We start from the raw sequence: 27932 nt of genomic DNA on the forward strand, positions 1-27932 counted from the left end.
CTGATGAATGACTGCTGCTCTGCAGAAACTATGTCCTAGAAAATGACAGGTTTATAGATTTTGGCTAAAAACAGCATTAATATAACACAAAAAAACACTAGGAATGCTTTAAAATTAGACTCAAAGATAATTGGAGTGATAATTTAAGGTGGTTTGGTGCACTTTGGTCCTTGGATTGCTTATTAGAGAGCTGTGGGTGACAGCAAACCAGACTTAATGTAGCCGTGAAGTTTATCAGCATTTCCCACACATTTGAACCAAATCTAGTGTGAAGCCAGCCTAAATGAAGGTCAACTCAGATCTGATTAGTCTGTGTTCTAACCCAGCTTGAACCAAACTAACTCATGAGCTAAAGCACAGAAAAACAAGCTCATATCTCTCAGTGGGCCTTAAGACTTTCCAGTACGGCTTCAGGAACAAGACCTCTCCACCTCTGAGATAAGGCTGTAACCTGTTTTTACAAATAAGCTTTTAGTTTGGGCTGGTTTGCATGACCCTGACTCTTCTCTGTAGGAGTGCTGCCATAAAACAAGACAGCTGGGGAACCTCCCAGGATGGATCAAATGATACAAACACAGCTTGTGGTGGTCCCTAGATTTTTGAATTGAACTGAGCCTTGAGACTGGCATTGTTCCCCTCATTCTGTTCAGACAGGATATGACCATTTCAGGCAACATATTACTTTCTCTCTACTTAATCAATCCATCCATCCATCCATTTTCTAATATGTTTGTCCTTTTGGAGGGTCACAGGCTTGCCGGAGCCTAACCCGGCCATTCGTGGACAAAGGTAGGTCACAGCCTGGACAGATCCGATTTTGACCAATTCAACCATTCTAAACTGGACTGTCCTTCACTAAATGGTACTGAACTGATCTGCATTTGATTTCAAGATGTCATGATAAAGTGGACACACTTCAATGCCATTAAAATTGGTGTGAGTTGGATTTAGCTAAAGGTATTGGAGGCGTCTTTAGTTTATTGTCGGAAGACTTCTGTCGACATCAACAGACAACACGGGTCATTGGAATCAATAGGATTTAAATCCCTTTTTAAAGTGTGTTTTATGAGTTATTTCTGTATAGTATACCAAAGCTTTCAGCAGGTTTAGCTCGTGCTGGTTTGCGGCGCCTTCCGTCCGTGAAACCAGGGTTCGACTCCGGGCTGCTCCCTGTTCCCTTCTCTACTTCTGTGCTGGTCCCAAGCCCGGTTGCTTTGAGAGGGTAGCATCAGGAAGGGCATCCGGCGTAAAACATTGCCAAGTTTACCATGCGACTCGTTCGCTGTGGCGACCCCTGATGGGAAAAGCCGAAAGGGAAACTACATACCAAAGCTTTCCTCCTGCATTTATTGTGTCTAAAGATGATGGTACAAACACGGGGAAAACTACAGATAAACCGCCTTTATAGCGACTAGAAAATGCTTCTCTCTGCTATCAACAGGAGACGAGAAGATCTCTTTCAAGCTCCGATCATCGTTTGATCTATTTTAAAGCGTTCCCAATGGTTTTAATTATGCCGTTTTTAGCCAAAATAAAACAAAAACTGTAGTTTTCTACAGAGCGTGTCCCACAGCCAGTATAAAATTGGTCAAACGTGAAAATACGTTTTTAAAAAAGGGAGAAAAGGTTGTAGCTTAACGTGAAATCTTTAAAGCTGTATCAGGAATGAACCAAAAAAAGAACACGTAAATCAACGTAGAACATGAACCGTGGGCGATAATTGTGCTAATATGCAATTCATAAGCCGTTTGTCCGTCAGATACGTTATCTTAGCATATGTGTGCCATTTATGCGATATAAAAGTTATACATCGCTGGTAGACGCCTGAAACGTCTGTTAGATGTGGAACGGTCGTGGAAAGTCATAAATTTGTGTATGAATCTCGCAAAAATCACGCACAATTGCATAATATCTACGTAATAATTGGGTATGAACTACAAACATTACGCATAAACTGCGTATTTCTTATCGGATTAAAGATTTAAAGATCCGTTGGCCGGAACCATAGACGGACAACTGCACCAATCGACGAATGAAGAATGCAAGAAAGACTTACAAATTATGTACATCACATAAAGTAACCAAAATGTTTGCAGTGGCTGTGTGACACTGTTGTTTCTGCAAAGCGGCAGTTGTGAGCAGCAGTTGTGGCCCAAAGCAAGCCTTCCCCCACATCCCATCATCTACAGGCTTTGGCCCATCCAGAGTATTTTCTACGTCACAGATACACTTTTTTTAAACTTCATTTTTTTCGTCTGCTCCTGATTCACAATGATTTGATTTGAATAAAGAAATACTAGGAAATGCAATTTTAACCTTGATTTTCTTCATATAACGTCCCCCATCATGAGTGGGTCCTTAATGCTGAGGGACAAAAGAGTACTGCCCCGGCAGGACAGTTGCCCAGATGAGGGGGTATTTTTAGATACCACAATTACAGATGAAACACTGGACAAGAAGACTGGGTCAGAAAGAAAAGAGGCAAATAAGAAATAAAAATAAAGAGAAAGAAATTAGAGAGAAAGCTCAAAACATCCAAAAACAGGAATAATAAATAATAATAAATAAATGGGGAAGCTCAGAAAAACACAGGAAGAGGGTTTTCTAAAGGGAAAAAGAATTGAAATGGGAAGCTAAGCAAAGGAGGATGCTTGCCTCAGATTCTTTGGCAGTAAACCGTGTTTTGGCTCGTTGACATCTCTAAAATAATTATATCATGATGTTGGCATCTGATAAATATTAGGAAACTCTGTTAGAATCCCCGCTTTAAACCAAGAAAAACATTATAAACCAAATATTTTATCATAAATTACTGCAAAGGTTGGTTCAGATTTGAAAGTAAGCCTGCAAAAAACAACTGTTTTTTTAAAAATAAAGATTAAAATGTTGCTTCTTTTTTTGTTGAGAAAGTGTTTTATTTTACCCATTTGAGGAGTCAAAACTGGTTAGAAACACAAAACAACAACAAAAACCCACTAATGTTAGAAGGCATTTGGGTCCAGTCTGTTACCTGAACCATGTTTGAACTAAACTTTGATTTTTGAGATCTTTAAATTAAAGAATTTACGCTATTTGATTAACTGTTTAATCAAACTGCATGAGTTATACTCTCCCTTATTCTATGTGGGAAATAATTCATTATAGAAGTCGTGTATTACAGTAAAATATGACTTTCCTGTGTAAAAACAAGTAGTGTCAGGTATTACTGATGGCTTTGTCCTCATATTTTACTCACACACTCGTGTTACACACTGCCATAAACATTTGTGGTGATTTTTAAATTATTTAGAATTAATTTCCTGAGCCAAAAAGCAGTTGTCGGCTTCATAAACCTAAAGATAATTATTGGATTTGTAATAAATGCGTCTTTTCTTGTTTTTTCTCAGAAGTAGTATTTGTCTGCAAAGAGGGTGTAATTGCCTTAATTGAATCTGCTTTGGTGTTTTAGTTTGTTTTTTCCTTTATTTTCCTTTTCTGTGCTAAACTGACTAAGGATAGAGGCCACTCCTTTATTTATCATTCCATCTATCTATCTTTTTTTTTTTTTTTTTTAATTAATTATTTTTATGTTAATTTAAATTTTTTTTAATATTTACCTCAAAATGTGTTCAATCCAAAAGATTTGAAAGGGGCAGAAAAATAATTTTTGTTTCTGTTCCCTTTCCTTTCCTGTTTATCAGAACTTGTGGAAGATCTTTTGATTTTTTGGTGGATTTGTGGAAATGAAAAGAAATAAAGACATTGAATGGAATTCAATATTGGAAGGGAAGAGATTACCTCAAAATGAAAACCATAAATATTTAGTAATGACTAATTTCCATCAACATGTGATCTCAACAGAGTAAAAATTAAAACAAAAAAACTCTACTTGAAATGTCAAAATGAGCTCTTCTTCATTTTTTTGGTGTAAAAAAACGTTTCAGAAGAAAAAAAAATTATCAAACAATTTAACAAAAAACAGTACAAATAAAACATTTTATTGTTGATCCGTAAACCCTAAAAAATATGTTTCCTTTTATTCATTTTTTATATGATTAAAGCCAAAATTTTTACATTAAAGTGAACATTTGTAAATCAAATATTAAGCAAATTAAGAGGTTATCAGATCTACCTATTATTTATATAACCCACGGACACTGCAATTCATTTTTAGTGACAAAACTATCAGTTTTTTTTTGTATAACTTTCCTTTTGACCATAAATCTTTAAACCCCCTTTTCTATGCAAATAAATCTGAAAGAGTGCGTCACATGATCAAGTCACTAACCATGATGAACGTCGGTCAGTTGTTTTATCTGACTAGTTAAAGCTATTTAGGACAAATAAGAGGCTAGAGCGGTAATTCTGCCCCCTCAGCACGGGCCTGCTTCAGTCAAAAACGCACACTCACGGGTTAACCACAGAACATCTACAGCATGTAATCATGTGATGATGTAATCCAGAAGAAAACGGAGTCTCCCCCGCGGCTCGCTGATGGCGGCGGTCCCTCAGCTTATCGGAGACTTTTAGGGTTTGTGTGGGGTGTGGCAGCGCCCTGTGAGTGGGAGGTTCCTGCTCCATGTGGTTCTGGACTCTGGACGACTCACACTGGGAATGACATCAGCTCTCCTTCTGGACGTTTTGACTTCACATCCTTTATCTGTTTTATGGTCAGGACTTTTTTTTTCCTTAGCAACTAAGGTGTTTATCTTTTCATCTCACAGAATTCGGTCTGCATCGCCTACGGGGTTCAATCAACTGCTACCGTATTTTCAAGAGTACAAGTCATAGAAGCAAAAAAATACACGATAAGGAAGAGACGTACACACACACACAGAAGTCATTTCAGAGGACAAGACGCAGTTTTGGACGAAAAGTCCAACACAACATTTGTAGTAATTGAGCCATCAGATCAGCATTCATGCTTTAATAAATTCTTGGTTGGTCATTTTTTTGGGCTGAAATTAAAAAAACCATCCTAATCGTACACCAATCTTCACTTACAAAACATTTTAAAAAAATATATAGGCCAAACCAGGTTAATAGATAATGAATAGAGAATTCATTTTCATTGATGTGAACTAAAACAAGGTCAGGGAACTCGGATGCCCTCTGAGCACAATCCACAAGAAGAAGATCACCACAGGATACAGCGTGGAATGAGGAAGATGATGAAGACTGCAGAAAATGTATTGAAAGCTGCTTTCATGCAGAGTGGAAGGAGCTCCACCTGTAAACGTCTCCTCCTCTACCTCCTTATGCAGAACTTCAGCGCCACCCGAGATCAAACCAAAACTATCTGGCCTATCTTTTTGGTGCCGCGCTCCAAAGCGCTTCCTAACTTCTCCTTTTATCTGACGTCACATCAGTAAAGTGGATTACAAGCTTAAAAACGGAGTCGCGCCTTTCATCCCCATCCAGCCAGACAGCTTGTTTCAGAGAGCCGGAGTCGGGGTTGGTCTAGACGCCGTGCAGCTCAGCCGCCGCCGCAGCCTTGCAGGCAAACAGTCTATCCATTATTCAGCTGCTGGCAGCCTTTTCGGCCGCTCAACTGCCAGTCTCTCTATTCATGCCAGTGTGGTGTTTGAACGCCCACCCGGCAAAGACAAATATCTGCGATGGGGAAGATTTGATTTCACGGTTTCTGGTATTCAGAGGTCTTTAAAGCAGCCGGAGCAGCGTGGTGACTCCACAAACACCGACGACTCTGTGTTTGATTAGTCATCATCTGGCTGTAGCTCTTGGGGAATCATGAGACTGAAAACAGAGAAGCCTATGTGTCAGGAATCCAACCTCACTACCTGCACCTTAAAAGCTCCAAGCTGGAGCGACGTTTCGTTTAGCGTACTAACCCTCCAAACTAGCTTTAGTGTCCTTTTTCTTTTAAAGACCCACTACGATCAAAAATTGTGCTTTTAACATGTTCTTGAGGTACTTTTTTGGACAATAGAGCGTATTGATAAAGTACATTAGGCTTAAAAATTGCATTTCTGAGTATTTGTGATGTAGAAAAATCACGCTGGGGGCGCCACAAACTCCCTGCTTCAAGTCCTCAGCAACAGAGAGGGGGAGAGGGGGCGGGCTTGCCGCCTCCACTTGCTGACATTAGTGAATTTTTGTTTCGTAGAACAGGAGAACATTCCAAATAGTATTTACAGCGTCCGTTTCTTAATTTCTGAGACGAGAGTGGCTCATTGCACATTTCACTGTATTCCATAAAACAAATGTTTACGAGTAAGTAGGTAAAGTCCTTCTATCTTCTTTTCATTAGACAACTCCAAAAAAAAAAAAAAAGTCACATTGCATCTTTCACTCTTGCCGTATCCATGGCAACCCGTTTTGTTGGTCCACATCTCTACACGACTCAGATCCCAAACAAACTGCCCCGTGGTTAAAAATAACTTCCATAACAGGTGAGACGCAGCAGACGCGGAAAACACACGTGCGCGCGGCCGCGTCCACGTGAACTCCACCGTCCTGGCCTCCGTGGAGAGACGCCCGGCCGAAACCGCAGGGGCCAAATGGGTCATTAACCCCCGCCCGCCTTCGCCGCCCTCTGTCCTGCTGTCACAAGGTGTCAAAGTGACAAATGGAGGGGAGGGCATTCCCCATGCAAGCCAATGAGCCTCTCCTTTTGCCACACCCAGGTTTCCATGGTAACCGCTTCCATAAATGTCTATTTTAGTCTACAAAAAAATTAGGACATAAAAGTTGGAAGAGATTTGCATTTATGCACATGGCTGATGTTTAATATTATTACAAAAAACACTTTTTTTAATACAGTAAAGTGGTTTGTTGTGTAAAAAGTCATTATGTTTTCCCCATTTTCAGGAATACGATAAAAAAAAATAATTATGTAACTTAAGTTTTGGTGTCTTTTTTGTTTTGTTCCATGAAGTTACTATGAATCTTCACTAACATGGGATTTGGACCACTCAACCACAGCAAACACAAAAAGAGAAATAAACAGAGAGCTCTCAGTGATGGGAAGGGTGGGCGGGGTTTTAGGCGACACAAGTTTTGTTTTTTGTTGGGTTTTTTTGCTAAAAATATCACAATCATGAGGGTTTTTTTTAACTGTTGGGAATGCTTTGAAAATAGCTGAACAGATGATGGGAGGGGGGACTTGACTTGAATACGGCAAAGTAGAGCTGCACTCATATCCACATAGATTGCTTTGGCATAAGCTGTTGGTGGACGCAGCTGAAAACCTCAGGATGAAGAACAGTGCAGCGGTTTCTGCTGATCCACGTGGAAACTCCAGCTTCTGAGCGTTTCTAGCAGCTTGCAGGGCTCTAATCAGAAAAGTCACGTTTACAGAAATCAATGATTGTACTGCAGGTGATGGGAAAACAGCTATAAGGGGGTTTGATGCATCAACTTTGACCAAACATTTAGTAGATTTCTGTGCTGAGCAGCTAAAGTAAGATTAAAATGCAAATAAAGAAAAGAAAATTGAGACACTTTTTTTCTTAAATGCATGTATGAACTGGTAAACAGGTTCAATTCCCTGAGAGAAAAGTGGCAGATCTTCATTCATTCTGCCTGCTGTGCTGCTATCATTTCCCACGTCGTCCAGTCATTTGGGAAGCAGCTGGTTTAATAAAATAATAATCAACCCGCCAACGCCTATGGCTGGAAAATCCTGACTATAAAAGTCCACCAAGCAGCGCACGTTGATGGGGGTTATGTTGAGGGGGAAACAAAGATAACAGCGTCTTTCCAGCACATTTCCCACCAGCTCCCTCCTTCATCCACACACGCAGCGCACCACCATGCTGGCCGGCAACGCAGCCCATCAGCTGGGAAAACCTGCTGAAATAAAGTAGGGAAAAAAAGCTCCGCTCACCAAATGTCTGACAGCAAATTCAAATGTCGTTGCTGTCGGTTTGAGTGTTTTTCCTCCGCCGGCTCACAGCGTCTCATGTATTCCGAAAAGTCCTGCTCCTCCGGAGGCTCAGACCTGCTCCGCTCTGCCGCCCTCGCCTGATTTTTTTTTTAGCTATAAAACTTGCCGAGCCCAGGCTATTGTTAGCCAAGCGCAGAGAAGTCTGCTGCATACAAAGTCCCGCCTCCTCACCGGAGCGTTCGGCCACGCCATTGGTTGGTCGTCCACACTGCCTCATTTCTATTGGCTGACAAAGATGTCCGTCTAAACTCTCGGGGCGGGTCCCGACTCGCCGGCAAAACCGAACGACCTATGCTGCATTCACGTAACAAATAAAAAGTGCGCATTTGTAGACACTCACGTATGGGTTGTCCCTGCGTGTTGCCTTCATGTAACCATGTTATGGAAATATTAACTACAGAAAAAAAGGATATTTCAAACACACAGCGGTGACGTCGTTATTTAGATGAGCTTCACAGTGAGAGAGAACTCTCCTTTAAAATAATTTATTTTAGATTATTAAGTCAATAAGAAAGAAACAGATATAATTTTTAAAACTCAGATGACATAATTTTTTAATGAAATTGCTCGTCCGTAAGGTGAGGAGTGAACATTTCTCTCAAAAAAACATTAAAGAACAGAAAACAATCCTTTTTTCCTATAGAAAGTAACAAATGTGTACATTCAATAAATTGAGTTTATATTCCAAGTAAAAATAATGTATATAATGTATGTAAAATACATTTCATTAACATTTTAATGCAATTTCAGGTTTTGAATGCCTATCTAAACATTTGGATTCTTGACATTGATTCCGTCAAGTGGACCAATGAAACCTTGTTCAACGTTTTAACCAAGGTGAGGATTGCTAAGTTTGCCACTTTTGTAAATGTCTTCTGTTACAGATGTGTACTTTGTTGTACTCTTAGAAAGCCTTGAGCTTTTTATACAAGTACTACTTGTTGGTAATTGATCTTTGTATGTAATATCCCCTTTTGTGGAATCAATAAGGTTTTGTTCTATTCTTCTATAACATAAAGGGAGGTCATATTTTGTTGATTTCAATTGCATTTATTTTAAAATCTTCAATTAACTTCCACGTTTGACTCAAAGTGCTACACAAAAAAATAGAAAGAAAAAAATCAGACAGAGCTTTATTATAATGACTTTTAGGTTACATGTCATCCTATACATGTTTTTTTTTTTTCTGTGATGACTATGTCGTTTTTAACCAATTTAAAACCGCCAATTCAAACTTTGATTTTATCAACATTAAGTGTATTTGACAAGTGACTGTTTTGATGCAAAAATCCCAGTTTTTTAAAAAATAAATTAGTTTAGTTCCACCTCAGATTGAATATTTGTTTTAAACTGTTGAAGATGTCACACTGAATGTCAAGGTAATAAAGGAAAAGCTGAGGTTTTGGTGACACCCAGTGGTCTGTATTTCACATTGATCATGATTGCATCATCATTCATGTAACTGAAAGTCACTCAAAGCTCTTTTTATTATGACGTGAGAATCAGAAGACAATGCATTGTTTTATCCCTTGTGCTATCTTAGATGACCCCACCCTTACTTTGACGTGTTCTCCCTACCATGACAAAGGTGGATAAAGGTGGAAAGATTTCATGTAATCCATGGACACCAGTGAAGATCACAAATCATTGAAGAAAAAAGGTTCAGCGCACTGTCTAGTGGGTCTAGATGACCCAACTCCCAACGTTAAAGACCCTAGGATAGCACAAGGGTTAAAGTAGATTTCAAAATTCTTTGTGTATGAAAGTGCTGGTTACTTTGGTTTAAACTTCAGTCCAGACAAGCAAATTTGCATTTAAATTGTCGGTTTTCGGTAAGCTATTCAATACTAAACTTTTTCATCCTTAACAGCTAAAAAAGAGAAGATATCAGTGCTTTGAACCGTAAGGCAATCATGTAAAGAAATACATTTTCAATAATAAAACCAATACTGTTTCATTTAAATACATTTAATCAAATAATGAGACATGTAACTTTTTTTCACAGTACATGAAACAGGATTTGTATCACGTATAAAATTCCCCTTTATCCAGTATCTGAATTCCTGGTAATCCTAGCTCAGGGGTTTGCAACCTTTCACATTAAAAGAGCCATTTGGACCCGTTTCTTACGGACCAAAACCCCAGTGAGAGATGCAAAGTCACGCTTTAGAAAAATAACACTCTATTTTGTGACCATTAAGCCATTCATTTATAACAATAATTAAATTATAACAAGGTTATTTTTGTTTTCTAAAAATAAAAGCTTTAGTTTTTCCTCTTTGGCAAAAGATGTCTTTTATTGTGAAAAGAAGTCATGAGCTTCTCTCAAAAGTAAAAAAAAAAAAAAATTCACATTTGGAGAAAAAATGTGAAAAAATTATTTCTGTTTATTTGTGCCAAAAATAAATCTAATCAATATTTTTTATTAAAAAAAAGAATGTAATGAATGCAAAGTAGTACAGAATTTTTCTAAAGGATAAAAGAAGACTTTAAAAAAGTCCCCTGCATGGTTTCAACCATTTTGCTTGATTATCTGACATGTCAAAAATCTAAACATAAATGGAAAAACTTTATTATCTGCAAATAATTTAACCAAAACTACAATAAAAAAAACAATTATTCAGTGTGTTGGCATTTTCTTTGAAGTCAAAGAGCCACAATGGAGGGATAAGCATGTGCACACATGTGGCTCAAGAGCCTCAGGCTGTAGTCCCCTGACAAAACTCACAAGGATTCCATCAAAAAACTGTTTATTTCATGGCTTTGATCAAATCTAAATAAGTACTATAAGGAGTTAGAATTACTGAAGTAACGTTTTGTGAAAACTCTACTCCTAAAAGTCGTCTAAGACTTTGAAGGTGTAAACATATTTCTCACCAGCAGAGGGCGCCTCCTTACAGCCGCAGCCCTGATTAACTAAGCAAAATCTAAAAACTGGAGGCATAAATGATGACATAACTCCCGTTAAAGGATTTGACTCAAGTTTCTAGCAGACAGGTGAGCAAAGAAGTAGGAGAGAAACTGGAGACAGCAGCTGTCGTTCTTCACTTCCGCACCATGTGAGTCCCTGGCGCAGCAGACGCTCATTTCTCACTGCGGCGCATCACCGCATCCTGCGGGACGGAGCGGGGCTTCAGTCCGCTGCTGCATCCACAGAGTTCCGGTGTTGTGCTCCGCGGTCATGAGCGCGGACGTGGCGGCGTCCCTGTCGGTGCTGGCGCTGGTCGTGGTTGTGAGTGACGTGACCCGCAGGCTGCTGATCGGGGCCCGCGCGGACACCGGGCTCGCGGCTTACTTGGGGGAGCTGGTCTCCACCTTCCAGCTGTGCTGCTGCACGCACGAGCTCAAGCTGCTGTCCGACGCTGGAGGAATCGAACCTCAGCTCGCGCTCACACTCACCTACCTGGCGGCCGTGGTCCACGGACTCACCTTCAGGGGCGCCATCGGGAACCCGTCAGGTGTGCTCGTGCACGCGTACCACGCTAGGTTCCCCGCCGGATGCGCGCTGCGGCGGATTGCGTGCCAGTTCGGCGCGGCAGCGGCCGCGCGCGGCGCGGTGCGGCTCGTTTGGGGAATCGGGCTGTCGGAGCTGCACGTGCGCCACCGGCTGCTGGGCTTCCACTGCAGCAGCCCCGTCCGCGCGCCCCTCACCAAGGCCGCCGGGGTGGAGCTGGTCTGCGCCTTCGCGGTCCAGACGGTCATCACCTGCACCCAGAGGCTGGAGGAGAAGTTCCGCGTGCACGCGGTGGCAGCAGCCATCACTACAATGGTTTATGCAGGTTTGGTGACTCCCCATCAAGTTTGCATTTGCATGCATTTCTGTTTAACTTTAGTCCCAAATGTGCAAATGTGAGCCGTAAACTCACTGTTGTGTTGCTGTGTGTGTAGGTGGCAGTGTAACTGGAGCAGTGCTGAACCCAGCAGTGGCCTTCTCCACGCAGTTCCTCTGCACTGGACCCTCCTTCCTGGAGAACTGCTTCATATACTGGCTAAGCCCGGTTCTGGGTAAGTCGCACCCAAACAAACGAAAACGTGTGTTCATTCATCTTCTTCACGTTTAGGTCACCTTTCGGGGTCACGGAGCTGCTGGAGCCTATCCACTGGTGGGCAAAGGCAGGTCGCCAGTCTGTTGCAGGGCCACAATCACACACCCACGCACACTCACACCCACGGGCAATTTACAGGAATCAATCAAATGTCCCCGGAGAGAACATGCAAACTCCACACAGAAAGGTCCCCCAGCCGGGACTTGAACCAGGGGCCTTATTGCTGCGCCGCCATGCAGCCCCAAAACAAACATAGACTTCATTTAATTGCTGGTAATCAGATACAGTTCAAGTATGTGTTTCAAAATGTTTCTTTCTCCTTAAATATTGGGAGACTTGGAATAAATTTGGACAGATTTGTCTCAGATGAAAGCAGACGCTTTTTTGGATGTTTCACTGAATTTTTCCAACTTGATTTATGGTCATTTCAGGGACGAACACATCCGTCACTCTCTGTCTGTGGCCGACGGCGAGACTCATGCAAATCTGTTAAGCAGCTTAAACACAGACTTCTGATGACTCGTTCATTTCAGAGTCTCTGTAAACAAACGCAGCCTTTAGTGAGCCGGAACCAGAACCTATAGGTCCATTCATCACATTTTATTCAGGAAAAAGAAAAACAATGTTTGTCATTTTCCATTTAACCATCATACTCTTTCATTAAGTAAGTCAGCAGATTTGTGGGACGGATGTGTGTAAACAGATCTTTTTCAGTCCAGTATTCAATATTTAAACTGATTTTTACCTTTCTATGCAAAAACCATTTTCTCACGTTTTATTTGAAATGGTTTACATGTAATTTTGCTGGCTTATTTATCCATTCAAAAAAGCATTTTCTCATCTGGACTTCCTGTTTCAGGGATGCTGAGCTCGGTGCTGCTGTCTGACAAAGTCTCAGCGGTTTTGTGGACGACGTCCTCGTCGCCACGTCTCCCTCTGAGCTCCAAGAAGGCGGCGTGAGCCCAGGAGAGCGCCGCCACCACCCACAGACAGTAGATGTGACTGCTGAGAGGAGAGGATGAGCACCGACACGCACTTTGTTTTGAAAACAGGACGGATTTTACGTGCAGAATTTCATAATAAAAGCACAAATTTAATATTTCACTCAGAAATGTCACAAAAACCTCACTTGTTCAGAGTTATACTATTGTAAAATTGTACATTATTTTCAGCTTCATCTGTTCTGCATAAGTACAAAAAAAGTCAGATTATGCTTCCATTAAAACCATGAATGTAATAATTATTGCATAAATATTTATCACACAAATAGTTCTGTTGTAAGTAAACCTTTTAGCATATTAAAGTCAAAAAGCCACCACCTACATTTAGCACGGATGAAAACTGATCATACATGGAAAGAAATGAGTTTTTTTCTTTACGTGAAATTTTCACAGATGAGCCACGCAAAGAACGTAGAGCATAAACTGTTGGTGATTATTGAGCTGTCTATATGCTGTCAGTGATTCCTACATCAATGACGTCATTTTAACGTGATACGTGCATCGTTTACGCCAGATAAAGGTTATATATCGGTGGCACACGCGTGAAAAGACCGTTACACATATGTGGAACGGCTGTGGAAGGCCACAACTTTGTGTGTGCGTCTCGCAAAGATCCCTCATTTCAACTGTAATCAACGGTTCATACGTGGAAAAGGCACAACATGGACGGAGAAAGCAGAAATCTGACAACCAAAGGGCATTATGGGATGCCGCTGTTTAAATAAGTGCCTTTGGGTCTCAGTAAAACCGTTCTCCTGCGCCACCAAACCAGATTTCCTCCTGAGGCGGATCGACTGCACCTGCAGGCCGGTGGATCCGTCCGCCATCACTACTAACACCTATTTCAATTCTATTTTTTATTTTGATGTGATGATGCACTTTGAGGCGCAGGAAAAGAACCGTCGTTTCTGTGAATCAGTCAGAATAGACCAGTTTATGCAACAAGAAGATCTCAGGTTTACACAAAAACACTGAAAACTGTTGTTTTTCAGACGGTTAAAGTCTGTGCGATAAAAACGTAAACATTTATGTCAATACAAGCAAACATACGGCGGGTTTTGAAAAGTTACAACCCAGTTTGTATTTCCTAAAAGATAAGCGCAATCTATTAAAAAAATCTATGCTTTTTTTTAAGTTTAAAGTATTTTAAATCTTTCTTTAACTTTTATTTCAAGTTTCAACTAGGAGAAACACGTTTAAAACAGATAACTAAGCAAATAAATGAAGTTTTTCTCTTGTTTTAAAGCATGAAATCCAAAGACATACAAAAACGTAGTATTTATTGATAACTGCTAACAAAGACGATGGATTCCAAACAGGAAAATCAGTGAAATGATCGTTAGGTACAAAACAGAAACAAAGGCTTTCTGCACGTCTTTCCTCCGTCTCCGTTACTAGACCGCATAGTTGTACTGTGTCAGCAACGTGCTGCGTTTACTCGGCCTAAACGCCACAAATGAAGCTGCTAATGCTCTGTTTAGAGAGCAGAGCATGATGGGAAGTGCAGATGAGAGCCTTCAGGAAGTGCAGGGCCAAACCCACGAGGAAGAGACCTGCAGAAAAACACAACAACGTTGGTTTAAAACACATTTTTCTTTAAAGGAGAAGAAAATAATGAGGAAAAACGTAATTATATCCATTTAAAGTGTATTTCGTGCAGGAAACACAGCCATGGTTTTCTATGTGTATCACAGTAGAGGGTAAAAAGCATCAACTGGACACGTTTTCTATGAAGAAAGCTGATCGCCGAGCTAACGCTCTGACGTCAGAGGCTTAAGCAGACAGTCAACCCCACACAGACTCACTAGTGCTCCACGTCTGCATCCTCAAACTGACCGGCCTCCGCCACGGCAGCATCCACCTCCATCCCGTCTGCGCAAAGAAAGACATGTCAGGATTAATGTCCTACGTTTCATGAACACCGGAACGACTGAAACAATTGCCAGCTATGAGTCTATAGTCATGTGACCGCTGAGCTGAGAGCCCTCAGACCTTCAAATTCCGCCTTGGTTTCTTCCGTTCTCACGCCGGCCATGTGGTACTGCTGAGCCACAGACTGAGCCAGCATGCCCTCCAGCCTCTCCAGCGTGGCCTGGCCCTCCTGCGTCAGCGAGGACAGGCCCTCGTCGCAGGTGTAGAAGGTGGGGACGTCCGCGTGGCCGTACTCTGGACGGGCGGAGGAAGACGGAGAAACGCAATGGCGTGTAGAGAAAAGGAGATAGTGCATCGTGAGGAGGAGAAATGTCAGACGCTCTGTTTATTATTCTGTAATTTTTAGGAACTAAATCCAAAGGATGTGTCTTCATTGTTTTCCCTAAATGAATTAAAAACTGTTTAATTTATAACATCTATTACAAACCATCTCGTGACTTTGAACTACAACATCAACTAACAATGCGATTGTGAGGAGAAACTGGACGGTCGGACTTTTCACACCGACTCTCAAACAAAGATGTTGATGTTTTGATGCAAATGAAAAGTCTGTAGGTTTTACCTGCTTCTGCATCCGTGGAGTCCAGACAAGACGGCCAACAGAGAAAAACAAACAGATCCAAGTCAGAAAACCGTTTTATTTTTTTACAAATTGTCCATTAATCTCCTCCGTCTCCTGTCCAGAATGGGTTCAGTTTGCCAGATGTACATAAATCTGCAGTCATGAGCAGATCTTTGTTTTCATCCCATAAAACTGGACGTATTTTTCAATGAAGGTTTGAAACAAGAGAAAAAAGAGTGAAAACGTTCGTGTTTGTCTGAGAAATGGGTAGAAAGTGTGTAGTGAGGAGTTTTACAGCCTTACGACATCTAGAATAAATAGAAAAAAAATAAAAAATGATATCTATTTTGCAGATTTCGCCTACGGCGTGTGATTTCTGAACTCAAGTCTCGCCATAGATGGGGGGGGGGGGGGGGGGGGGGGGGGCTATCCTTCCGTGGTGAAATGAGGGGTACGACTGTTAACACCTCTTTAAAGTCCCACTCCAATCATTTGATCTATTTTCAAAGCTCTTTTATGGTTTTAAGCCAAAATCCCCAAACTTGTTGTTTTCTGGGACATAGTGTCTGCAGAGCGGCAGGAGTTCATTCAAATTCAGCTGCAAGGACCAAAAAAAAAAAAAGAATTTCACCTCTCAACTGTTGGCAGGGAGTAAGCCCACCTCTCTTCCCATCATTCCTTTGTTTACACGGTGTCCTGCTAGCTTCCAGCCCCTCACACCCCCCAACCTAAAATCACCGGTCCAAATAAACGGCGAGCATGATATCGGAGCTGTCCAGCCGTAGAGTTTAGATCCAGATTCCAGCTCAGACGAGGAAAACGAAGACGTCTATGGATCTATTTTTCTAAGTAGATGCAGCAGAAAGGAGCAGGGGGGTTGCAGAGTGCAGTTATGAGCTTTTTTTTAAATGAAAAATGAAATTTAAAGCCTTATTTTCTTAATATTTGTCCTCCAGCATGAGGAAAAAATGCTACATGAACATGTTAAAAACACCGTTTTCATCTGAATGGGTCTTTAGAAAGATTTACTTTCGGGACAATCTGGATTTTTTCCGTCCAGCATCCTGCTCTGTTGTGTTAGCCCGCCCGTCTCTCGCACGGTAAAATGCCAGCAAGCAAAAAGAAGAGGGGCTCGTTCCCAAAAAACATGGAAGGGGTTTGGATTTTCAACTTCAGACTTGAAGCAACAATTTGCAGAATGCGTTAGCAGCTCCCTAAAGCACAAACTGGTTTCAGCAGCTGAGCCAGAGTCAAACGGTGCTGCTTTCTGTGAGACGATCAAGCAGCAGCAGCTCAAAAACACAACGTTTCAGAAGCCTTACAGTCTGTATTCAGTTGCAACTTGAATTGAGGTCCACTCCCAAAGGAAATGTCAAAATAAAAGCATTTCTGCTAGCTATATTCTGTCATTTGTCTTTTTTTTTTTTAAAGAAAGTAAAGAGAGGGGAAAGAAAAAAAATCAATGTAAATCTGAAATCATATTTAGTGTGAAAAAAACAGCAGAGATTTAATTTCCAGGCCATTACAGCCACAGTATGAACTATAAAGAATTAGGGTTAATATTTGAGTTTCTTTTAGTCATCTTCAGCGTTTCACTGACCATCAGTTTCAGCATCAATCAATCACCTGAAAGTTAATATTGATCCAAAAAAATCTGATTATTTTATATATGTGAGAAAATCCTTGCATTTCTGCAAAAATGATGGGAATAAAATAAGAAAAACATTTTAAATAAAGTTTCCCCGGCTGTGTGCGTCTGTTGTCCTTACCAGCTTCCTCCACATTGTACTCCTCTCCTTCGAAGTCGTTGTCTGAGTCTTCGTCGTCGGGGTCTGGATGTAACGCCTGGCACTCGCACATGGCTGAGAACATGGACTCCACTGCGTGGAAACAGACGCAAACATTTCTAATCTTCTACTTTTTATGGCAGACGGGCGGGATCAGGGGGGGGGGGCCGATCCGTGACGGCTACGCGATCTTGATCGGTTAGCCGTCACGGATCGGGTGGCCGTTACCGCTCACTCACATGAAGCTTTGTCTCTGGGAACAAATCGAATTTCTGTGATCACTTCCTCTTCGTCACCGTTGCTGCTGTCACTACCATCATCATCTTCTTCTTCTGCTGCTTTCTCTGTCATCTCAGCTTCACCCTCACCTACAAGAAAACGAACGGATGAAATTGTTGAATGAATGAAGAAAAACCAAAGCAGAAAACCCAGATCTGCTTTCAGGAGATTTGATTTGATTTGAAATGGTTTATTTCAAGCAATCAAATAAGCTTAGAGATGACTGAAGGTTTTCTTACCGCCTAGTTTTCCGTTGACCATGACGTAGAGATGCTCCTCGGGGTAGGCGCTGACATCCCTGGAGATGGCGTGCAGACTGATGGAGGGGTATTCCAGGGAGAAGCCCATCCCTGAGCCGTCGAACCACGACAGGCGCCTGAGACGGACAAAGACACAGATCAGAGGAGGCCGATTCCAACATTAAAAACCAGAAAAAGAGAATCAAGTCTGACGTCGAGTTAGCTGAAAGTGTTGCAGCGCCACGTAACCATAAAGATCTTTATTATAGGCTGCATTTTGACTCACTGACTCCTTTCTATTGAATTATTTATCCATTAACCTGAGAAATAAAATATATTCATTTAAAAATGCACTACCAAACAATAATGAATGATCAGAGGAGTTATGTTGAACCTCAAAGTACATCTTATTAAGATTTCCTGAGCAAATAATCAAGTTAAATTTAATTTCACTAAAAAAAGAAATAACAATAATCACAGGAATTAACTACAGGGACAAATCTAATCTATTATTTTTTATTCAAAGTTATTAAAATGAAAAGATTTAGTTAAACATAGTATTTACACTTCATGTATAGAGTCCATCCAGTGTTAACCTTTAAAATACAAAATTAATATGAAAAAACGGAAAGTTACTCTTTAAAGGTCTTGTGATCAGTTGAGACTAAAGTTAAAGACAAACAAATCAATGGGGATAAATCAATAAACCTATTTTAATTCAATACTTTGACAGCAGAAAATGAACCACGGAACTGTCACGTAAACATGACTTCGATTTAACGTTTTATTTTGAAAAGCAGGGCAATACCGGAAGCTCTTCCTGGGGTCTGAACTAGTGCTAACAAGCTGCAGTTTATCATCGAACATATTATGATGGATACATTTCGGGGTGAATGAAATGTGCATAAAGATTTGCCTCCAACGTGTAACGACCAAAACACGCGCGCCACGTGGATCACTTACGTTTCGGCGACGTACAACGTGCCACAGCCGAGCTGCTGCCCGCTCAGCACCGCAGTGGTGTTGGCTTCCTCGTGGCGCACTCCCTCGGTAGGAGGACGGAGGTTTCTCACCAGAACCATCGTCCGTTAGACCGTTAACGTGGGCCCGAACAGAACAGAACTGCTTTGGAACCCAAAAGGAAGAGCCGTGACCCACTTCCGGTAACAGAGCGGCTTAGTTTAACCGCAGTAAGCCTCGTTTCAGGACAAAACTCGAGTCACGACAAGGGAATTCTGGGGGGGGAAATTACAACAGAAAACGTAAAATCCGAAACAGCCAGACAGCGAGCGCTTGTTGATACTGAAATATCGCGGTTTCTTCCTTACGTCAACGAATCACGTGACCAGCGTGCCTCCTCAAGCCATCTGTGGCATATTTTTTACACTGCCCTCTAGTGGCTGTTTAGCTGATTACACCCATTCCGAACTTTTTTATTTTTAATTTTTTTAAACAGTGACGCCCCCCCCCCAAAAAGAAATATTTTCTTATTTAAAAAACACAAGCACAACCTTTTGACTATATAAATATATATACGTATATATACACAGTCAGGACCATAAATATTTGGACAGAGAGATATTATTTCTAATTTTGTTTCTGTACATTACCACGGTGAATTTTAAATAAAACAACTCAGATGTCATTGAAGTGCAGACTTTCAGCTTTTATTCCATGGGTTGAATAAAAAGATTGCATCAAAATGTGAAAAACTATCCTCTGTCACTAATCATTCAAAGAAGTCACGTTTTTTCTGAGAGAAAACCTTTTGTGGCCTTCGGTTCACCTAAAGAGCCAAATCCCAGTTTAAAGCCTGGGATTCCTTAGATTTCTAAGGTACCCTTTTTTTTAGCATTTCAAAAGATGATGATGAGATAAACAGGGTGGGGGGTCTCACACACTTACCAATTTATCAACTCAGATTTAAAAAAAAAAACTCAAATTTTGTAAATTATCTTTAATGTATTCTTTCTAATTGGTTTACTTTACACAGTCTAAACATTTCTAAGACTCTACAAGTCACATCAGCAACTTTTTAGCAAATAAAACTCAACAGACATCATGTGACTCAGTGTGACACGGCTGACAAATGAGATTTGAAAATGTTCCAGGTGTTCATATTTGAGCACAATGAAGGGTCATCGGTGAGTTTGACCCACAGAGACAGAGAGGAATCATGACCGGTTCTCACCTGTCAGAAGCTATCTGAAAGACGGACGATGATGTTCACACATGAAGAGGAATATTTATTGGTCAAAATCAAGAACATTTCATGCCTCTGACAAAAAGAAGAATAAAACAGATCAGCCTCAAAAAGCTAAGAAAAACTCCATAATTCTTGAATTTTTCATGGACACTCGTGCTGCTCTTCACATTTTAGTGCTGCTTCTGACTCCAACGGCATCTTCACGATCGTGTTCTTCTGCAGCCCTCCTCTTCCTCTTTTGTTCCCCCCTCAGTTCCACCTCAGCTGGGATCCGAACAGACACTTCTTTGGAGACGTCCTCCTGAGTGACGGGATTGTCGAAGCAAGCGTCCTCGCCAATGGAGGAAGAGGAGGAGGAGGAAGAGGTGGTGGGCTCTGCAGACCTAGTAACAGTTGGGACGGCATTGAAGGTGATGAAGCCGATCAGGATGACCACCAGGGAGACCAGGTAGAGTCCGGAGAACTGCGGAGGGACAGAAGGTTATAATAGAACGTATGAATGATTGACACAGAGAAGACCATAAAGTAAAAGATGTGCAAAGTTTTGTTCAGAGTCAAAACCATTTTTAAACCCTAAAAACAAAGAAAAACTTCCCTTTATACGATTTTTATGTTGTGTAATTTTTTTTTCAATGTTTTGACTGCAAAAACCTTGATGATCCTTCATTATTAAATAAAACTATTTGTTTTGGGTGTTTGGATCGACAGAGAAAGGAAAAGTAAGGATTACGATTTGTTAACAGTTTTATTTGCCTCCATTTTTTTATTTTACACATCACTATTTTTTTTTTCCATTTTGACGTTTATTCAACCAGGAAGTTCCTTTTTCTTCATGTTTTGTTTTTCTGGTGCAACATGTAGCCAAACCCCTTTAAATTTGCTTTGATTTGATTTGACATTTTTCTTTTTTCAAGCAATCAAAGCACAAATAATAATATTTAAAGTCCCACTCAGATTATCCCGTGATCTATAATTATAAATGTGCAGTTTTTAGGCAAACTCAAAAAACCTGTGTTGTTTTTTTGGAGACATCGTTTCTGCAGAGCGGCAGGCATTCATTAGAAAATTCACCTCTGAGTTGTGGCAACCCCACCCCTCTGCAGGAAGTGAAACCCCACATTTTTATGATTTTTCAAAATAATTGTCGACATCAACATGAGAGATAAATTGAATTTAAATTTGAAAAACAGATTTCTTATTCTAGTTAAATCATAAAGATGTTTGAAATGATTGGTTACTGTCTGTTGGGCTTTAACTTTTGTCGATTGTTCATTAACCCTCCTGTGACGGTGATGGTTGGAGGTCTGGTGCACCTAAAGTCAGACCTGCAGCTTCATCGTGGTCTACGTAATCCACTTTCAGGTTTTGGGTTAAGGGAACTTCTGCAGGAGACTTTCTGACTGTGCTAAGCTGACATATTTGTGAAAGATGGCTTCTATTAGGACTCAAGAGTTTAACTGAATCAATTTCAATAAAAACTCTATAAAAAAAACTGGTTTGACAGTCTTCCTGCTGCTTCCCTTTTTTTATTTGCTTCGAGGAACCGTGAAGGAAAAGGGAAATAAATTCCCTTCAGTCTGTTCTTGTGGTCCAGAGGAGAACACTCACGCTGTAGTGGAAGAGGAAGATCCCACAGAAGAGGCTGAACAGGTCGGCCGTGAGCAGCGAGAGGTTGACGGCGGTGGCGCTGCTGAGTTTCACCACGATGGGCATGAAGCTGTACAAAGCGTACATGCACAGAGCAAATGCACAGAACAGGAGTCCTGGAAGGAGAGAAAGCACGTCTGCTCTATTCGTTCTGATAATGAATGAATAAATTCACTTTGGTGGAAACAAACGCCTTTTCTGGCTGCAGGATGGTGTAAATCAAGAAGTTTATCTTTTAGGTTAAAGCATAACTCTGAAGCCGCCTGCACATCAGGCATGTGAGGTGTTCAAGAACGTTCAGAATGTGGATTTAGACCCTCGTGTTCACACTGGACCAGTAGGGACCAGGAGGACCTGGTTGCAGAATAACATAAGTGGCAATGCTGACTATGTTTAAGCTTTAAACACTGGAGACGTCTCTGTCAAAACCTACGATGCCCTTTGACACATCGTCTGATCCACAGAGAAAAGCAACAATATAAAGTGTTGCTTCTGTTTATAGAATGAGTCCATTCATGTTGAGAGTTTGAACGTTTAAGGGTTTCAAAGTTATGGTAGTCGAAAGAATGTAAAAGGTGTAAAAGTTTTACAAATGAATTAAAACCGTTTCCCCCCTTTTTAAGCTAATCTTGCACACTAAAAGCTCACAAAGTTTTAATAAAAGATGCTACAATTCACTTCTGGCTGATGATGTGTGGGCTCCACTTTATCTGCGATCAGGTCAGAAGGGGGCTTCTCCTTTTCTTCTTCTTCTATTTCTACTGTTTACTAAAGCGCCCGCCACCTACGGCTGGAAGAGGCTTGGTGCGGAATGTCAAAGAGAGTGGTGCAAAATCTCGTAAATGTTGTTTTCACGGCTCCGTCCCGATGTACGGAAGACTTGGTGTCGTAGAATTTCCTTCCGGGTTCAAACCGCAATTGGCAATTTCTCCTCCATGGTCAATTTTATATAATGGTTGGCTCTTCTGTGTATTAAAGGGGACGCCACCCATTCATCCCTACGTAATCCGAGTCCCTGTTTGGTCAAATCTGAACCTGCTTTAACATTCAAAGCATGTTCAACAGCCACGCAATTTGTGCGTTTAACCTGAAAACGGTTGTAGAAACTTGCTTAGCTGTGCAGGAGTACCCTTGGGCAAGACTCTACATGATACTGCAAAACTATGTAGCCAAAGGGGGCCCAAGTCTGGGTCCCCCTGTGCCGGTCCCCAGCCCGGATACAAGTGAGGGTTGAATCATGAAGGCCGTTCTGCTTAAAAATCTCTGCCAAACCAGCTGTGCGACTCAGAGGAAGCTGATTCGCTGCGGCGACCCCTGACGGGACATGCTGACAGGTGAACAACAACAACGTGGACGATACATTGAAAGTGGTCGCTTTAAAGTGAGTTTCTGACAGCTGTGTAAACGTAGCATAACGTTTGCTTACTCTACAGTAAAACTTCTGCACAAAGGAAGTTCTGACCTACTTCCCAGCTCCACTTGATGGTAGAAACCGCCTTTCGCTCCAGGACGACCCTGAAGAAACGGAGCAGAAGAGGAAGTGTTAACGCGCTGGAAGGAATGAGTCCAGCCGGATGGAGACTGCAGCTCTCTCACATCTGTAGGGTGCTGATGACGGTGCCGAACAGGCCGAGCATGCCCAGAAACTCCACTCTGCTCAGGTTCTTCACTGTGTACTCCTGAGCCACATTAGACACGGCGTACAGCACCGCGCTGAGCAGGACCAAGGCGTCGCCCAGCAGGATGTTTGAGGCTGTGGCGAGAACAAGCACCTAATGATCACAGCCTGATTTCATTCTGTTCAATTATTTTTTATGATTGGATTAGTTTATGTCCAGCAAACATTCTCAAGAGGTACACAGAATAAAAGCAAATCAAGTATTTATGAACTACCAGTTTCTCTGTCTTCTGCCTTAGAAAGAAGACAAATTCCTTTACTATCCTTATTATTTCTGTAATTTTGATTGTTTGTGGGATATGTTGGATTGGTATTTTTGGTTAAATTTAGTTCAAATACTAATTTCAGCTCTGTTTTCGTGGGTTTTTATGAGTTAATTTGTGAAAATATAAACAAATAGATCCTTTAAATCCAATTAAACAGTGGGCTGTGAATCTATAATCAAAGAAAGGTTCACATCTTTAAATGGATTCATGGAAATCAACGCACTTTTTCACGATATTCTACATTTTTGGAAAGGGCCTGTACATATTTTTGTAATCCAGTTTGTAATCCATATTTTTGTCGCCATAATCCGGTCCTTAACAAGTGCAGATTATTTATTTAACAAGCGCTTGTTGATTATCCAGAGAATTTCTTACTGGAGCCTTGATCTCGTCCTGCCAGCAGGTCTGCCCCCACCATGGCCCCCACTCCAAGCAGACAGAGGCCCACGGCGACATAATGAGCCGCTTTGTAACGGGTCTTCAGAATCCACCAGGACAGCAGCATCAGGACGGGGATGATGAAGCAGTCCAGCAGCTGGAGCAGTGGCGCAAAGACACGGTCAGTCAGCCTGACGTGGAGCCGCCTCGGCCCCCCTCCCTCCATGCAGACGAGTCGCATACCTGCACACTGGTCAGGGTGGTGTACTGGTACGCTTTCACCACAGTGTAGTTGGCCTCCACGTCCACCAGCCCCAGCAGAAAGTACTTCCACCACCTCTTCCTCAGAATCTGCAAGATATTGCCATCCCCTACATTTGAACGGGGATCCCCCCTGAACTTCAGCTGCTGGACACAGTTGAGTCCCCCTCAAGCCTGCTGCTCTACGGGGGCCAATGGACAAACGCATGTACACAACTTTATTGGAACATCAGCTTATTCATCAGCAAATGGAAGACAAACTGATAATTTACTTCTAAAGCAAACAAGGAAATGAAGGAATGCAGCTTTGAAATAAACGAGAGATCTGAAGGACGAGTCTAAAGAGAAGTTAGAGGTTTTATGAAGATCATGGAAATAACCTCCATATTGAGAAGCTATTAAGAAACACTTCTGTTTTGTTGTCATGAGTTCATTTTATTTTATCTGTTTTCTCCAAAAGCGATCCTTCATTTTTGGGATTCTTTGGGATCCAAGCTTTTAATCGATTTTATTTGGGGTGCTTGATGTGTTTAATTTTCGTTGTGTTGGTTTCATTGTTGTTTGTAATCAATAAAAATGTTTTTTTCTTAGTAAATTGTCCATTAGGATATTTAAAACTCTACTTTTTCAAGCTACAGAGACAGAGCGGACATGTGATGCCTTCAAAAAGTGCACGTTTAGAAGGTTCTTGAACGTCCGTTTAGTCCATGGTGTTCACACTGGACTAGCAGGGAGGGGCTTCTTCTTTTTCTACTTTTTACTATCCTGTCACAGAGGGGTGGTCCGTTGGACTGGTAGCCACCTCAACTACACAGTTCGGCATTCCACGCCTGATGCTATATATTATGCTATATATTATTGATATAATTCAAGACTCTAAAGATTATGTTGTGTTTCATATTTTCCTTCACCCTGAATTGTTTCCACATTTTAATTTAGCTCCTTAATGCAAAATTAGATCCTATATTCCTTTTAGGTCTGGCATTGCAGAACAGAAACATTAACTGTAAATGCTCTCTCCTCAATAACCCCGTGCTTGGCTTTCAGGTGTTTTGAATCCAGGCCGGTACCTGTCCTGCAGAGCAGCAGGCTGGTGTAGGTGACGCACAGAAGCATGTAGTTCAGCATGCTCTGCAGCATGGGCGTGTCCACGTGGAAGTTTGAGGCCAGGTACTGGGAGGAGACGGCCGTTCCACAGATGAAAGCCGCCAGACCTTGACCCATGCCCAGCGTCTTGGCAAGCTGCCTGAGAAAAGATAAGAAAGAAGCGTTTAGTTGGAGTTATCGTATTCAACATGAAGAGGGGTTGAAAGCCTTTTTTTAACATCCTTTAGATTTTAATAATGGTTAAAAAAAATCCCAGCTTTGAGTACAACACACAGAATCAGGGAGCAGCTTATTTGTTCACTAAATCCTGCAGATGAACTTTACAGCAAACTTACTTCCTGCACGGAGCCGTTTTCATAGCTTTCATAGCAACAATCGCTCTGATCTCCGGTGGACCAACAAGAAGAATTTTAGGTGAATAAATATTGCAGGTAAATCTTTTTAAAAAAAAAGGCGTCTCCTGCTCAATGTGACTTCAAATTCTCTGCTGTAATGTTGCACCACAATAGTTTGGGGGGGGAAAAGCATAAAGAACTCTTTGTAAATCAATAATAGGAGAGAGTTTGGAGATTTAATGAACACAGAGAGATGCATAACTAGGAGAGAGTACATTACATGAACATTTATCAGTCTGAAAAGTATTTTTGATGAGAAAAAAACAATAAAATCACCAAGGTTTATTTATAAGGCGCTTTAACACAATTTAAAAATTGGAAAAGGGCTGTACATTAAAAGATTAACACAAAAAAACAATTTAATAAAGGTAAAAACACGTAACACAATAAAACTATAAATAGATAATATAAAATGTGATATTTTAAACAGATTATGAAACTATAGAAACATAGAAGTTGTAAGATGTCATTTTTATTATGATGCAGTTGGATATTTGATCATAACTATTTTTCTTTTGCATATGTTTAGTTTCAGGATCTTATCGACACCTATTGTTGATAAAATCAAATTTTTTGACAAAAGAACATGAGATTTCTGCAAATTTAAGCATCTTCTACAACATTAGACAGTTGTATTTTGGAAGCCAAATTTTAAATATTTTAAACAAAAACAAGTTTTACAGGACATTACTCACCAGGTGAAAACGTCTTTGGGGTTGAATTTCCTGACGTCCTGCAGGAATCCACAACTTTTGCTTTGCTCCTCCTGGTTTTCATGCTGGGATGAATCGTCTGATGGTTTATCTGCCATTCCAGCTCTGCAGCGATGGAGGAGTCCTCTCTGAGCTTCCACCGACTGTCATTGTGTTCGGAGCTGAATGATTAACTGTCTCAGAGGGCAAAGGTTATTCTTCTACTTATCTGCATGTTGAAACCGAAGACAGCCAAACAGTAACTTTGAGATAAAGTCTGATTATGTTTGATCCACTTAAAGCAGCTGTTGCTGTGTTTTCTTTCCAGGTTGCTAAATTACTGTGAAAATCTGCTTTTTGACATAATAAATAAAAGGATAAATCCACAGAACATTCAGTGGACTGAAAGTTTGACAGTAAATAAAGATTTTTAATGTGTGGAGCGAGGATCGCCCCCTGCTGATGATTGGGGAGGATTTCCTGAGCTTCCAACTGGAATCTGAAAACACAACCGCAGAAAACTCTTATAAATTCTGAATACGGGCCGGGGGGTAATTATAAATAAAACTGATTTTTGAGTCTTCCTGTTTGGAGGATTTATAGACAAGATGATGTTTTCAAAGGAGTTATAAACATGTTTGACTTTAGTGCAGAGAAGTAAGACTAGACTGCCAAACCCTTTCCCTGAAATGCTGGATTGCTGATGGTTAGCATAACTGTGTGTGTGTGTGGGGGGGGGTTGCTTCAGTCAGTCTAACGTAGTCATCCTGTTGGAGCCAAGTTTCTGTTAAGGCTAGTAGTCTAAGTTTGTTATCATTAATTAACTCATTGACTGAGAGGGACTTAGAGGAAATGGATCGAATGTTTAATAAACCACATTTAATGACATCATAGTTCTGCTTGTTGTTATTGAGAGTACTGGTGTCTGTCACTTGAAGATTTCTCTGGTTACTCCTTTCACTTCTTTCACAGTCTTTCAGCTCAGAAGCTAAAATTAAGAACTGCTTCACTTTCCCTGCATGGGTTTTGCACCAGCACTAAGGGAGTCTCAAAGGAGAGTTTTACACTGCTGCTCTGTGCCCGCTATGTCAGGTTGGGCCGATAATAATAATAAAGAATCTGATTTATCTGCGCTTTTCCAGACACTCAAAGCGCTTTCATTGTGTCCATTATTCATTCACTCTACATTCATACATGGTGATGGTAGAGACTGCAAGTTCCCTCTGACCATCACTGGGATCATAATAGTAGGCAGTGACGTCGGCCTTGCCATGGGGTGACGTTAATTGCTCGTCATTGATATGGTAATTGCCCCAGTACCACTGTTTATTCCCCTCTGGGAATCCAACCCTGAAATCCTGCGTGGGAGCCTGCTACCTTACCGACAAGGCTACCCATAGTCTACATGTTTCAGCATTGGTAATGCTGCTTGTCGCTACTAACTCTAAACACCTTTGACACTAGACCGTCCGTAGGTCAGCCATTTAGCTTTTCTACCTGCAATGTCCAAGTGGCTGGATTAGTTAAAATTTGCATGCCCAAAGAGGAGCCTTCTACATAGTTTGCAC

At 41.1% G+C, this 27932-nt stretch overlaps 4 protein-coding genes across 5 annotated transcripts in view; 1 reads left to right on the forward strand and 3 right to left on the reverse strand.

Annotated features, from left to right (window-relative positions):
• pak1 (p21 protein (Cdc42/Rac)-activated kinase 1) overlaps positions 1-8105 on the reverse strand; it is a 57658-nt gene extending 49553 nt beyond the window's left edge. Inside the window, exon 1 of one of the 2 annotated variants that reach the window (XM_004075253.5) lies at positions 7829-8105. The gene's annotated coding sequence lies outside the window, so the exon portion shown is untranslated. The remainder of the gene's footprint in view (positions 1-7828) is intronic. The other variant, XM_078930187.1, reaches the window with a different exon arrangement.
• A 2679-nt stretch (positions 8106-10784) lies between these two features.
• aqp11 (aquaporin 11) lies at positions 10785-13057 on the forward strand. Its single transcript, XM_023961698.2, has 3 exons — positions 10785-11667; positions 11777-11893; positions 12794-13057. The coding sequence occupies exons 1-3, from the start codon at positions 11070-11072 to the stop codon at positions 12892-12894; spliced, it is 816 nt and encodes a 271-aa protein (XP_023817466.1). The 5' UTR covers positions 10785-11069; the 3' UTR covers positions 12895-13057.
• Positions 13058-14198: 1141 nt separating this feature from the next.
• On the reverse strand, positions 14199-19105 carry clns1a (chloride channel, nucleotide-sensitive, 1A). The gene is made up of 7 exons (XM_020708060.3): positions 18698-19105; positions 17735-17871; positions 17456-17584; positions 17199-17309; positions 14928-15101; positions 14741-14807; positions 14199-14488 (listed from the first exon to the last, which is right to left on the reverse strand). Coding segments are annotated over exons 1-7 (738 nt in total). The 5' UTR covers positions 18817-19105; the 3' UTR covers positions 14199-14487.
• Positions 19106-19676: 571 nt separating this feature from the next.
• Positions 19677-26582, reverse strand: LOC101165244 (solute carrier family 35 member F2). The gene is made up of 8 exons (XM_004075498.5): positions 26368-26582; positions 25241-25416; positions 24153-24280; positions 23907-24066; positions 23184-23340; positions 23050-23102; positions 21549-21703; positions 19677-20403 (listed from the first exon to the last, which is right to left on the reverse strand). Exons 1-8 carry the CDS (start codon positions 26481-26483, stop codon positions 20104-20106), a joined length of 1245 nt encoding a protein of 414 aa, XP_004075546.1. The 5' UTR covers positions 26484-26582; the 3' UTR covers positions 19677-20103.
• Between the last annotated feature and the right edge of the window lie 1350 nt (positions 26583-27932).

This window comes from Oryzias latipes, chromosome 13, assembly GCF_053564925.1.
Source record: "Oryzias latipes strain Hd-rR chromosome 13, Olatipes_Hd-rR_3.1".
Taxonomy (NCBI): Eukaryota; Metazoa; Chordata; class Actinopteri; order Beloniformes; family Adrianichthyidae; genus Oryzias; species Oryzias latipes.

Bases quoted from the DNA above. Each gene is read 5' to 3' on its own strand.
- clns1a (XM_020708060.3), bottom strand. From the start codon at position 18,816: ATGGTTCTGGTGAGAAACCTCCGTCCTCCTACCGAGGGAGTGCGCCAC. The intron at 17,872-18,697 runs GTAAGTGATCCA...TGTCCGTCTCAG, and splicing joins ACGTTGTACGTCGCCGAAAC to GCGCCTGTCGTGGTTCGACG. The intron at 14,808-14,927 runs GTCTGAGGGCTC...TTCTTTGCGCAG, and splicing joins AACCAAGGCGGAATTTGAAG to ACGGGATGGAGGTGGATGCT.
- LOC101165244 (XM_004075498.5), bottom strand. From the start codon at position 26,483: ATGGCAGATAAACCATCAGACGATTCATCCCAGCATGAAAACCAGGAG. The intron at 25,417-26,367 runs GTGAGTAATGTC...ATCTTTTCTCAG, and splicing joins CCCAAAGACGTTTTCACCTG to GCAGCTTGCCAAGACGCTGG. The intron at 23,341-23,906 runs GTAAGAAATTCT...TTCTCGCCACAG, and splicing joins AGGACGAGATCAAGGCTCCA to CCTCAAACATCCTGCTGGGC.
- aqp11 (XM_023961698.2), top strand. From the start codon at position 11,070: ATGAGCGCGGACGTGGCGGCGTCCCTGTCGGTGCTGGCGCTGGTCGTG. The intron at 11,668-11,776 runs GTTTGGTGACTC...CTGTGTGTGTAG, and splicing joins CACTACAATGGTTTATGCAG to GTGGCAGTGTAACTGGAGCA. The intron at 11,894-12,793 runs GTAAGTCGCACC...TTCCTGTTTCAG, and splicing joins CTGGCTAAGCCCGGTTCTGG to GGATGCTGAGCTCGGTGCTG.